This window comes from Mirounga angustirostris, unplaced genomic scaffold (genome assembly GCF_029215605.1).
Source record: "Mirounga angustirostris isolate CCGP_5_RB_7025 unplaced genomic scaffold, mMirAng1.0.hap1 SCAF_2, whole genome shotgun sequence".
NCBI classification, from domain to species: Eukaryota; Metazoa; Chordata; class Mammalia; order Carnivora; family Phocidae; genus Mirounga; species Mirounga angustirostris.
In genome coordinates, this window is record NW_026991710.1 from 76,514,052 (window position 1) to 76,527,688 (window position 13,637).

The 13,637-nt window shown below is 37.3% G+C and overlaps 1 protein-coding gene across 1 annotated transcript in view; it reads right to left on the reverse strand.

Annotated features, from left to right (window-relative positions):
• Window positions 1–250: 250 nt before the first annotated feature.
• HPGDS (hematopoietic prostaglandin D synthase) overlaps window positions 251–13,637 on the reverse strand; it is a 28,843-nt gene continuing 15,456 nt past the window's right edge. The window contains exons 3-6 of the mRNA XM_045880747.3: window positions 13,448–13,540; window positions 12,794–12,903; window positions 6,958–7,056; window positions 251–3,442 (exon numbers count right to left, since the gene is read on the reverse strand). Of these exons, the coding sequence (XP_045736703.2) occupies window positions 3,278–3,442; window positions 6,958–7,056; window positions 12,794–12,903; window positions 13,448–13,540 (467 nt within the window). The 3' untranslated portion in view covers window positions 251–3,277. The remainder of the gene's footprint in view (window positions 3,443–6,957; window positions 7,057–12,793; window positions 12,904–13,447; window positions 13,541–13,637) is intronic.

Sequence of the window (13,637 nt, forward strand, 5' to 3'; positions counted from 1 at the left end):
TGTGGTTGCATTTTATATTTGAATTACGATTTGTGTAAACAAGTGGGACTGATGTTACTGTGAATTTTCATAATGTTAGATAAGCATTGTTCTCACTTTTACTAAATTCTATTTTCATTAAAGCTTGTCAGAATTTAATTTTATGGCAGAAAATGAACATACATAAGAGGGAAAAAAGTTACTACTTTCATTGTCTAGTATTATTTGAATTTCTGTTGTGAAAGGTAATTTCTTAAATTGCCTTAATAACATGATACAATACTTTGCAATGAGATTCACTTATATAACCTGTTATCATTTATTAACAGCGACTAGCGATAAGAAATTGTGATCCAAAGAAGCAAGTCATTTGGGAAATATACTTTGTTTTTATGTATAATCCTTAATGATGTATCAAGTATTTAACATCTTTTCTCCTATTTTGTAGAACACTGTTGGGATGAAAGAAGCACCTTAAACAAAATCATACTTAGCCCAGCTTTCCTTTTCTTTTTCTTTCTTCCCTTACATCCTCTCCCCATTTCTGGCTTCTCAGCCATGTTCTCTTTCCTCTGTCCTGCATTTCAAGTATATGCCATCTGTTTGATTAGTCTCTTTCTGTATATAACATGACATGCTAAGAATAGACAATCCAATATTAATATTAACATGCAAATTGAACTAAAATATATTCCAGTGCTATAGTTATGGTTTAAAATGTGTTGAGGGATAACCTATAGTTACTTGGAAGATTTCTATTTAAATCATTTGTTTATATGGGCAGTTCTTGCTTTCCACAGTAGTGTGGGACCATAAAAATGACTGCAGGTTGAAATTGTGCAAAATAATCTTAGTCAATGAAGAAAATGTTCTATGACTTCTAAATTTTTTTCTCAACACATTAAAAACGTTGGTTATAAATGTGTATGTAAATAAAGTAGTAAAACTAATTTTAGTAGTAAAAAACTGGAAAAGTGTATTACTTTGGTAAAAAATGTATTAAGAATAGTTTTAATAATACCTTCATATATAATTGCAAGTGAGCCATTCTTTTTATACCTTGGCAAATTATCATAATTTTAAGTTTGGATCACCTTCCCACATTTTATTGCATTTCCAGTGTCATGAAATATCCCTGCTTTTTTCTTTTTTAATAGACTTTATTTTTAAGAGACTTTATTTTTAAGAGGAGTTTTAGGTTCACAGCAAAATTGAGCAGAAAGTAAAGAATTCCCATATACCCCTGCCACCACACAAGTACACCCTCCCCCACTATCAACACCCCCATTCCAGAGTGGTACATTTGTTACAATCAGTGAATCTGCATTGACACATCATAATCACCCAGTCTATAGTTTGCATTAGGGTTTGCTCTTTGTCTTGTACATTCTGTGGGTTTAACAAATCCATTATAGTATACAGAATAGTTTTACTGCCTAAAAATTCTCTATACTCAACCTGTTCAACCCTCCCTCCCCCTTCGCCTCTCACAACCACTGGTCTTCTTACTGTCTCCATAGTTTTGCCTTTTCCAGAATGTTCTATAGCTGAAATCATACAGTTTATAGCCTTTTCAGATTGGCTTCTTTCACTTAGTAATCTGCACTAGAGTTTCCTCCCTGTCTTTTCATGGCTTGATAGCTCATTTCTTTTTAGTGCTAATATTCCCTTGTTTGGATGTACTATGGTTTGCTTAACCACTCACTGTAGAAGGGCATCTTGGTTGCTTCCAAGTTTTGGCAATTACCAGTAAAGTTGCCACAAACATCCATGTGCAGGTTTTTGTGTGGATCTAAGTTCTCAACTCCTTTGGGTAAGTACCAAAGAGCATAATGGCTGGATCATATGGTAAGAGTGGGTTTAGTTTTGTAAGAAACTGCGACACTCTCTCCCAAGTCTTTATCATCTCCCATTCCTATCAGCAGTAAATAAAAGTTAATTTTGTTTCACATCCTTACCAGCATTTGGTGGTGTCAGTGTTTTGAAATTTTGCTATTCTAACAGGTACATAATGGTAACTCGTTTTTATTTGCACTTCACTGGTGACATATGATGTTGAGCATCTTTTCATATGCTCATTTGCCATGTGTATATCTTCGATGAGGTGTCTGTCCAGATCTTCGGTCCATTTTGTAATTGGGTTCATTTTGTTGGATTTTAAGGGTTGTCTATTTTGGGTATAGTCCTATATACCCAAATTATCATAATTTTAAGTTTGGATCACCTTTCAACATTTTATTGCATTTCCAGTGTCATGAAATATCCCTGCTTTTTTCTTTTTTAATAGACTTATTTTTAAGAGGAGTTTTAGGTTCATAGCAAAATTGAGCAGAAAGTAAAGAATTCCATATTATGTATCCATTATTTACATACCATGTAAAGATACGTCTTTTGCAAATATTTTCTCCCGGTCTGTGGCTTGTCTTCTCATTCTTTTGATCTCTGTTCTTTTAACGTGAAGCTCTTTGGCAGTCTCCCTTCCTCTGGAACATCATCTTTGTCACGGCCATTTTCCTCATTTCTGTCAGTAGGTGTGCCAAGTTCTTCCAGCTACATCTCTGGAGCCCCTTGAATTGCAGCCGTGTAAATGTTCTCATAGTCCGCTCTTTCCATTTATGTGTAATTTGAATTTGGCTCCAGCATGGTCACTTTTCATTTCTTTATTGTACTTTCATCTTTGTTGCTGAGTTCCCTTTTTCAATGACCACTTTTTAAAAATTTCTGAGTGGGTTTATCACTGAGAAACAGCCGGCAAGGCAGCTACCCACCCTGCTACCTGTGCATGAGTAACAGCTGTGCAGTGGCCACTCATTAACAGCCTTGGAAAGAAGTGATGGGATTGGGCACTGGTCATGCTGTGCATCTGTTATTTACATAGTGATTTGTGGACCACAGAGCTAGCAGCAAAGTTAACACTTTATGCAATTACAGCTTAAGTCCAAACCATTTTGGGGGGAAACGTGTATGTTCCTTAACCATTGTGACTGAAATCCATGCATGTCGAAACCCATGAAATGTGAGCCCTGCCTGTATCATAAACTTTTTTCTCAATTGTAAATGATGTGAAATTATTCTAAGGGAAAGGGAAAAAAAACAAAAGGGATGCTCGAAACTAAGTGATCTCGTTCCCCCCTCTTTTTTCTTTCTTTTTTTTTTTTTTAAAACAGAATATGGCAAAAGTGAAAGAGTTGGTGGAGCTGCGGAGGGGAGTGTGTAGATTCCATGGCAGGCTGACGTAGCTTCTTATCTGATGGAAGTGATGCTGTGAATAACAAAGCTTAGAGGCAGCACACATTACCTAGAGTTTGGTTTGGGGCCTTCGTTGTATCCAGTCAGCGATAGCAGGAATGGCTTGAACTTTCTTCCGTAATGTTACCAGCCTGGGATGGATGTCCAACAAGTCAGGTTTAAAGACCAAAAGTGTGGTACTGCAAATTTCCCAGTAGAAATCTGCCCAAGTTACCTAGTTTAAAGCAAACAAAAATTGCCATTTGAACATAGAAGGCATAACTTACTAAATCAAGAATAGTTTTTTAATTCAAAATTATCTGTTACTACGAAAGTGGAATGAGTATATGATAGAAAATTACAGATAACACCATACTCCCAACACCCAGAGGTTGCTACCATTAACACCTCTTTGTATAATGGTATCACGTGTGTGTGTGTTCTAAATGAGATTTTAGAATACATACTCTTATAACTTGATTAAATCTCCACCTCTCTGCGACAATACATTGTCTAATACCCAGTCAATACTTTTTCATCTGTTCCAAAAATGTCCTTTATAGGACAAATCAGAATCCATTCCAAGACATGCATTTCGTCTGGTTATGCCCTTTAACTCCCTTTTACTGGAGATTTCACACTAGTCCTGAAGAACATCATGTCTTCAGGATTTGTGTGGTTATTTCATCTTACTTACCTTGTTCCTTTCTTTTGCAGAGTATAAAGGGATAGGGTGCAGGTTATCCCTAGAGAGTTTGTAGTTGCAAGTGAAATATTTTTGGCTAACACATTAGATTGCATCACCTCCGAAGACATAAGGTGTCTGAGCATTAGTGGATCCCCAGGTGTGATGACAGCCTGGTCCTACCCTTGTATACTTTTTCTTCATACACTTTTTTTTTTTTTTTCCCTTTGTGACTAGAAACTAATCTGGCTGAACATTACTTTGACTCCAGATGATGAATACCCATCAAAGAGTGAAGTTTAAATGTGCGCTATCCGTAGTTTTATTTTTGTATGGAATCTAATACTAATTGCTAGTGTTTCATGAACCTGCATACTAAACACCTGTCAACCAGGAGAGTTTTGGGTTAGAGGATTCAAGAGTTCAGTCAACACATACTTATGGCGTACTTACTGTGTGTGACGTGCAGGTCTATGTGCTAGGCTGGGCTGGACTGGAGAGCAAGATGTGATACAGGCCCTTTCCCAGGTGCACCTTTTGTTTTAGAAGCAGGAAGACAAACATTTGTCAACCAGTAGGGATGATGAAGAAAAAGTGAAGTGATGGGAAGGACCCTCAGGTGGTCATGGAGGGAAGACCCTTACATGTGTGACATTTAAGCCCAGGCTTAAATGAGAACAGGATCCAGACAGGCAGCGGTCTGCAGATAAAGCCTTGTAGGCAGAGGGAACAGCAAGTATAAAGGCTCTTAGGTGGGAGTGAGTTGTGTGTTGGAGGAGCACACAAAATGCCAGTGTGTGTGGAACACTGAGGAAGAGTGCTGAGAGATGGGGTCAGGAGGTAGTGTACAGAAGAATCTTAATAGAAAACGAGGGGGGGCGGATTTTAAGTCCTTCAGTAGGGCAGGGAGAGGACCATTTTAGGAAAGTCTCTTGGAGAACGTGGGAGGAAATGAAGAGGCATGTGATAGGTTGGAAGTTGAGAATAAAGATGTGGAAAGTATGCGTCCGTGTCACCCAGAAGGACTCAACAGACCATAAACAGAGTAAGTCCCAAGAGTGCTGCCCAAAGCAGTCTGTGTCTTCTAGAATGCAGCCTCCTTGAAGGCACAGATTCCGACCTACCGCAGCATGAGTCATGTTTAGACTTGAGTTTTTGTCAGTAACGTGCTCCTCTCTCTCAGTAGTAGGGCTGTAATAGCTGATGGTCTCGCTTTTTGTGATCTTACTAATTATTAGTCAATGCCTTGGTCTGTTCCAACCATCAGGGGTTGGAAAATGGTGATAGTTGATTTTAATCTCCCCTTTTACTTACTAACTGGAATACTTACATGAAGACAAACTTTGCCCTTCGGTTTGTGTTATCTTGAGGTACAATTGGCACAATCAGAAAGGCAAGATAAATTCTTCATTCAAACCTCCCAACTTTTTAAAAAAGAGTTTTCAGAGTAATAATTTGTCTCCATATCATCTTCCAAAAGTAACCAATGAAGTTCTCTTTGGTTTGGGGGTTTGCATGTATGTGTTTATGTTTGGTTGTGGTGGTAGGTGTGGTCATCATAAATTCATGGATTCATTCATTTTCATTTGTTTCAATCCACTGCTGTTAATATTCTTAGCGAAGCTTGAATTGTCCCATATTTAGCCAGTGTAAGCGTTTGCTTCAAGTTGACTTTTGAGTCCCCAGTTCAGTTGTCTTTGATAATTTATTTGCTTCTGATATGACAAGGTATTTCCAGCTCATCTCTTACATTTCCTGTCCCAAACTGAGAACGAGCCATTTCTCTAAGAAGCCCTGGTTCCTTTTAATATTTAGAGACCAGAATCTGGGTCCTGAAGGTGCCCAGGACAACAGGGTTGGTCATTGTTTCAAGAAAAAGAAATACAACATGGTTTTTCCTTTATTTAGCCTAAGATACAGTCAGTGCATCATGACCTTATATATATATAAATTTATATATTCACGTATAATATTTTTATATATATTCATATATATATTTCACATTCAGGAATAGGGTGTTTACTTAGCTTCGCTGACCTTACATCTCTGTCTTCTTTCTCCCACACTGAAAATCCTGGTTCTCAGTGATATCCACATATTTTCTTACTGGTTTACCCCAAAATATAGTTATATCAGAAATCCTAATAAAACAATATGACTGTACCCAGTACCACTAAGAATATAATTACAGGAACGCCCGTTTTACTGCGCTTTGCTTTATTGCATGTCGCAGCTAGCACGTTTTTGACAAATGCTTGTGGCAACCCTGTGTTGAGCAAATCGATTGGCACTATTTTTCCAACAGCATTTGCTCACTTTGTGTCTCTGTGTCACATTTTTGTAATTCTTGCAATATTTCAAAAACTTTTTCATTATTAGGGTAATCTGTGATCAGTGATTACAACTCTGAAAGCTCAGATGATGGTTAACATTTTTTAGCAATAAAGTATTTTTTAATTAAGATATGTACATTGTTTTTTTAGACATAATGCCATTGCACACTTAACAGATTACAGTATAGTGTAAACATAACTTTTATATATACTGAGAAACCAAAAAATCCATTTGATATGTGATACTATATTGCTGTGGTCTGAAACCAAACCCATAATATCTCTCTGATGTATGCCTCTACTAAAAATGGTATAAGATTTCTATTTTTTGGTTCTGAGAGAATATTTATAATAAAATGCGTATTCAGGTTACTGTGTTTTACAAATGATGATATTTCTTAAAATGGTTCTCCTCAAATAGGTACTTCTCTACACACTTCATGCATCAATTTAACATAGGTTCATTTGCTTCACTTTGCTTTTGCTTTGCAGTATTAGCTTTTTAAGATATTTTCATTGTTTTTATATAATTATATAAAATATTTTAGTTCATAGTTCCAAAGTTAAGTCCACCAAAACAGGTTTATTCAAAGTAGTTTAGCTTTTATCCCTGCTATCTGTTCCTTCCTTATGGGTAACTTTTTTTTCTCACTGAGTCTTTGTAAGTTTTTGGTTATATGTATATGTATATGTGTATACTTGTATTTTTTAAAGATGTAAAAACATACTCACAGAGTTACCAGTAAGCCACTCCTTTTCCCCTAAGTATGTGTCCAAATCTTGCAGCAGATGAGGTCCATCACATGTAAGTAGCTCATTAAACATCTGATTCTAGGAGAGGATGAAGAAGATCACTTTAAGGATAATAGGAAGAAAAATAACATGATTTGAAGAGGAAGTAGATTTTTCCATCTTTATTCTCCCACATGAGTTCAGAAAGAAAGAGAAGTAGCTATGTGTTCTTGTTTGTTTGTTTCAAATATATGACATTATCGAGATTGAGGTCTGATTCCTTATACTTAGTCATCCCTTTGTTACTCATGGATTACTTTTGTGTCCACTTCTTACAGTTTCTTTGTATGTAATGACCAAATATTTCACCTACAAAATCTTTTCATGATTTTTATCTTAATTTTTATTAAGATAATTTATAAAATTGTCCTCATTCTCTTTGAAGTGAAATAACATAACTGAGGGTAAAGAAATTAGTTTTATTTTGTATGGCTAGGCTCCTTCAGCTTGGCAGTCTTTTATTTCACCATCACACTTAATGGAAGTGATCTATAATGAATCCTTATGCTCTTAGGCTTTATGGATCTTGTTGGCTTGACATTGTGCCTTAGTATGAGGTTTGTCTGCCTTGACTATTATCTACAAAACCATCAACTAGTGCCCCCTTTTGATATATTATGTAAGGTAACATTATAAATCAAATATCCTTAGAAGAGAAAAATTAAGATATATCCATTTTTAAAAATTGTCTTTTTCCTTGAAACTCTGCAAGACCAAATAATTTATTCATGGCCTCTTTCTTTGTAAGAAATGTTTGCTTATATATGAAAATTCTGGCCGGTGTGTATCTTGGATATAAAATGTAAGCCAAACTCAAAAATACCATAAAATATGTGTATGTATATTATTTATTAATAATGATAAATTCCAGCCTTACTAAGGCAAGTTGGGTAGTGGATAGCTCCCTCACCAGCTTGCTGATTTACTTTCTGTTATTACTATAACTTAGCAAGGTAATAGAGATTACTGCCACATAATGCCTTGTTTGTAGGGTACAGTTTACAAAAGCATCATTACATATTTACATACATTTGCCTGATCTTACAAACTGAAACTTGGGAAGCTTGTCATTATTTTGACTTTATATCCTTTCCACTGTTCTATACCACCTACATTCATAAGGTTCTTTCTCTATGGTTAATATGTCATAGTTTAAAATAAAACAGTGTGAGTTCTTCTTACACATGATTTGTGAGCTGAGAGACAGTGGGCCCAGATCCATGTGGCACTTCCCACAGCCCAGCCCAGCTCAGCTCAGCATCAGGTGGGAAGGTGATGGCCAATTTGGCTCTCCTAAGAAAGCTAGAAATGGAACGGAGTTGAATGGAATAGGATGTAGCTGCTGGACAGCTTTCCAAAACTTTTGTGTGCTCACCTGTGTCATTTTGTTACTTCTTCGAATGTGCATTTCCACCACTCGAGGTACATGTACACAGATGCCTGTGTGCACACAGTGGCAAATAAAAATCTTTTCTCTGTATTGACTTCTCCCGTAGCCCAGGTTCTCTGTAAGTTTGGTGAATCATCCCAGTGACTCATCTCATCCAACGATATGTAAATTACTAACCCCAAATTATTATTGGTATTTAAGAGTCATTGTAAGGAATACTCACCAAAATAACATAAAGAAGATGAAATTTGATTATACATCCTTTTTTCCAGATGTGTACTTTTTAAAATGCATTTCTTGATAAATCTTAGATAGCCGCTCTTACACTTGGTAGACTCAGAAATTTCCTTCCTCTTCCTCTGGAGACTTATAAGTCAGGAGGTTTCTCAACCTGAGAAGTCATTGCTACAGTATTCTATCAAAGGACTTTTAGAGGAATGATGTTTCTCCAAAGCACCATTTTTAAATCCATACTACCAAAATCGTTTAGTATTGGAAATGCGCCACTGGCATTTCTTTGATCCTGTTCATCCTTCGTCCTCCCCTCCACATCCTTTAGATGAGGAAACTGAAACAGACACGTTGAATAACCAGAGAAACACTAGTGGTAAATTCAAGGATTATCAGGGTGACCAATGTCCACAAACGTATTTTGCCTTCTAAATTAATTTTAATTTTTTAAAAACTGGAAGTGGAATTTTTAGCAACAGATACTGAAATATTTATAATTATGTGTATTTGATAGATTCTTAGGGCACATATAATAAGAGGACTATGTTTACTATCCATCCATCTTCACTGTTACCAATATTCTCTTTTGAAAAATTACCTGACCACAAGGTGGCAGCAACGCGACCCACTTCAGGGAGACTAGGTGAAGAAATGAACTAAAACCAGGCAGGTTTTTTGCCGTATACTAGCCAGGTCCTCCTTATTAATCAGATAGTATGTAGGCAACTGCAACATTTCTGCAATGCATCCTCCCTTCATATGATTTATTTATAAATTTGGATTTTGTCCTGTGAATTTTTTTTTTTTTTTTGAGATAGGAGGTATGTAAGAGCATTGTTATTCTAATACAAAGGTAGAGCGTTACTCATATCATAAGCATTCAAAGAATAGTTTCCTCTGGGAGGTAGCTTCTATTATGGAGCCTCAGCCACAGAAGGGTAAAAAATAGCTAAGGGCAAACCCATAAGTTGATAGACTGCCAGTCAGTGGGGTTTTGGCATGTGAAACGAAAAGCTTTAGATACATTATGTATCTACTTGTTTCTGCATTTATAAGGATGTGTAAAATAGAGATGCCATGTCCGACAAAAAGAAAAGCAATGAGCAGTGAACTATATAACACTATTAATTATATATATTAATAGTTATTAATATACTAGATAATACAGTTATAATATCTAAAATTTGTTGAACACTTTCGACCTAGTCATAGGTACTCATGCTAACATTTAATCCTCCCAACATACTTCAAAGTAGATTCTATAGTACCCCTACTTTACAGACAAAGAATTTGAACTATTGATAGGTAGGTATGTGACAACTAGAAGGGCATCAGAATTCAAGCCTGGCAGTGTGACTCCAGAGCCTGAATATATTGCTATATCAAAGCTGAGCTTTTATTTTAGACTTTGCTCTGGTTAGTCATGTGTGTGTGTGTGTGTGACACACCTTACATTTATATCAAGGAATCAGTAAATGTGAATACTTTTATGTTCCAAATATCTCTACTGAAATCAGAAGTTCCTAATTAAGTGGTATTTAGCATAAATATGTTTAAGTAAATTGTTAAACTGTCATTCGCTCTGTGCGGTACCTTTTGGATATAGACCTTAAGCCCCACCGCATAGGTACGCACCGACCAGCTGCCGGCGCTGCGGCCTTAACAACCCGTGGTTAAGAGGTCTGAGTCCGAGCGGCTGGGATTTGAATTCCTTGTGTACCACTTTCTAGCTAAATAACCTTATACAAGTTACTTCTACTACATGAACCTCAATTTCTCCATCCGGGAAAATGAAGATAACAGTTTCTCCCTAAGGGATGCTCTGGGTATTAGTCACTCATTTAAAAGGAAGTATGCATAGGTGATGAGGCCATGGCTCTGGGCAACTCCATAACCACTCTGAGTCTCAGTTTCTTCATCTGCAAAGTGAGCATGATGATAGAAAGCACGTATCCCATGGAAGGATTGGGAGGGCTGGCTGAGGCCACACGCATGCAGGGGCCGGAGCAGCATCTGCATATGCTGTTGGAGAAATCAGCTCTTGCTCTCTGTCGTTCGGCAAGGATGTAGTCCCTGCTGCGTGAAAGGCACACGGTCGGCGTGGGGACATGAGTGGTAGTACAGACATAATTACTACCCTCACCACACGTTCTACCGGAAGAGACGAGTCAGTAAGAGTTTAAAATAGAGTCTGTGATGCGTGCCCCCCAGGAAGCCACTAGGGGGCGGTAATGGAGCATAACCTACAAGGTCTATTTAGAATTCTGGACAAAGATGATGGATTTGACACACATGTATGATTTTTTTCACCCCCAAAGCACAGTAAATACATATTTTTGAAAAGACAGCACCCACAAAGAGGTGGAAAACAGGAGAGGAGACAAGAGAAAACAAAATTCAAAGCTATAAGACTCATGGATGACTGGTATCTGCAAAGGGAAAGCTGAAAACCAATACTGTCTACCCCATAAAACCCTCAAATGGTTCGGAAAAAGGCAGGCTACATCCAGGATTGTGAGTAAGGAGGTAAGGGAGAGGGTAATGGGAGGAGTGGCTGAAAGCTGTGAAAGAGGTAGTTTTAGCATAAGATTTCCTTTTTCATTTTACACTGCTTGACACATGCCACTTCCCCGTGTTTATCAGAAGGCTGGAGAGGGGAAATCGATGGTCTGTGTGTTGGGAGCTGACATTCATAATGTCTTCAAAACAGGGGATTGAGTGAATATATGCATACTGAACACTAAGTTCTGAGACTCGTAGCCCTCTCTTCGCTGATTGTTTCCCAGAACACTGGCAGTCACACCTTTCTTTCCGGGCAAAAATCGGAAGTCTTCTCTAGGGACTCTTTCTAGACCCTAAAGATAGTAATATTGGGAAATACTCCACAAATGGCCTAGTGATGCTCAAAATCAACACACCCTGTCCACATGCCGAGAGCTTTGGGTAAACTTTTTAATTTTCCTATTCTTTATCATGGATTCTAAAGGATGGTCTGACTCCTGGGGAAAGACAGACCAAAACAGAGGAAAAATATGATAATAAAGATTACAGAATGACAACGGTGCACCAGGTGTTTTAGGGTGACCAAACCAGACTGAAGCAGTGTGACACACAAGACAGACATATCCATGCTGTCCGTCATCATTACACCTCTTGTCATCGAGCCTTCATTTTAATTTTGGGAATCCTGGAGGACAAAGAAGTAAGCAAAGACAGAGGATGGCGTCCGGGAAATAGGACTCCAACTCAAGAGAAGGACATCCCTGGGATGGCAGTGGAGGCAAGTCCAGTGGGGACAGATGTGCAGATGCACAGAAAACCCAGACAGCTCTGCAAAAAAAGAGGGGGATCTCGGCCAAATCTCCCCAAGAATATAGTGGATAATCTGATATCACTGACCTTGTGGAAAATTGTATTGGCGGCCTACTGGATGGTGTGGGAAGGTTCAGCAATAAACGTAAAAATAATTAGGCAAACGAAGGACAGGCAATTACTAATTTTGAGGAGGTAAAGCGAGCAATGAAATAAAATCAAAGTATACTACAACTGACAGTTCTGTACGATATTTGCGTAGGCATACTAACATAACAAGTGACTATTGATTTGGCCAAAACATTTTAATATCATTATATTGGGAGTTCAGGAGAAGGGGAGCAGAGACAATGATTACATAAGAGATAAATTCTTATTACTATAATAAGAAATCCAGAGAAACTAAAATTAGTGAATCAAAGAAAGCCGGATTTACGTGTCCTAAAGAAATAGTTAAAAGTGTTAAAAAGTGGGTTATGTCTGAGGAGGTGTTAATGTGAAGAGACGGTAGAGCAGGGAATCACTGTATTTTGTTCTAAATATTTTAATATAATTTGATATTTTAAAACTATAGGTATGTCTTACTTTGATAAAAAGAAACTTTTTTTTTTTTAAGATTTTTTTATTTGAGAGAGAGAGCAAGCACGAGTGGGAGGAGGGGCAGAGGGAGAGGGCGAAGTAGACTCCCCCGTGAGCAGGGAGCCCATTGCGGGGCTCGATCCCTGAGCTGAAGGCTGACGCTTAACCAACTGAGCCACCCAGGCGCCTGATAAAAAGAAACTTTTTAAAGCACCCTACAAGTAGATATGATTAATAGTAGTAATAACAAACTGATCACATTACTTTTATATCTTGTTTTTTCTCTGCCCAAGGAAAACGTGACATGAAATCGTCCAATGTGTCCACAATCGCATCAACTTGACATTGTTCCAATTCTGTTTTTCCAGCCAAATCTATAAAATAGAGACCATTTAAGGCCCAGACATACGCTGGATTTAATTTACTATATTCAAACGTTAGCTTTTTAATAGACAATATATTCTTATGGTTCAAAAATTCAAAACAATATAAAACTGTATCCAATGAAGACTAACTTCTATCCGTGCCCCATCCATCTCATTGTGCTCCTTTACCTACCTACCATATTGGTAACCCTTCTATTAGGGGGTTTTTTGGTATTCTTCCATTATTTCTTTATGAAAATAAAACTATATATCCCACTCAATATACACATCCCCGTATATCCTACAGATCTTTCCTTTACGAGTTTGTTAAGGGCATCCCTGCTCTTTTTTCAGCTACATGGGATTCCTGTAAGTAGAAGTGCCACAATCCATTTAATTACGCTCAGCTGATTAGGTTTGTTTCTTTCATATCTTCTGTTTCATTCTTTACACTATACTGTTCAATAATAAAGTTATTTAATAAATAAATAGTGAATATATGTCATGTATTTTTTTCAGTTATCAAAACTCTTCAACACAATAAACATATTACCTGTGTTTTTGGCCAAGTATCTTGCTATTGCCAGGCTCTGGTGAAGGTTAAGTCCATCAACTTCCAAAATGGGGATTTTACCAAATGGAAGAGCTTAAAAAAAATAAGCAAAAAATCAACTTCCATAACAAAATCAAGTAATACTACTTCCATTTTTACTGATAATTATGGAAACAAATCATGATTTTAA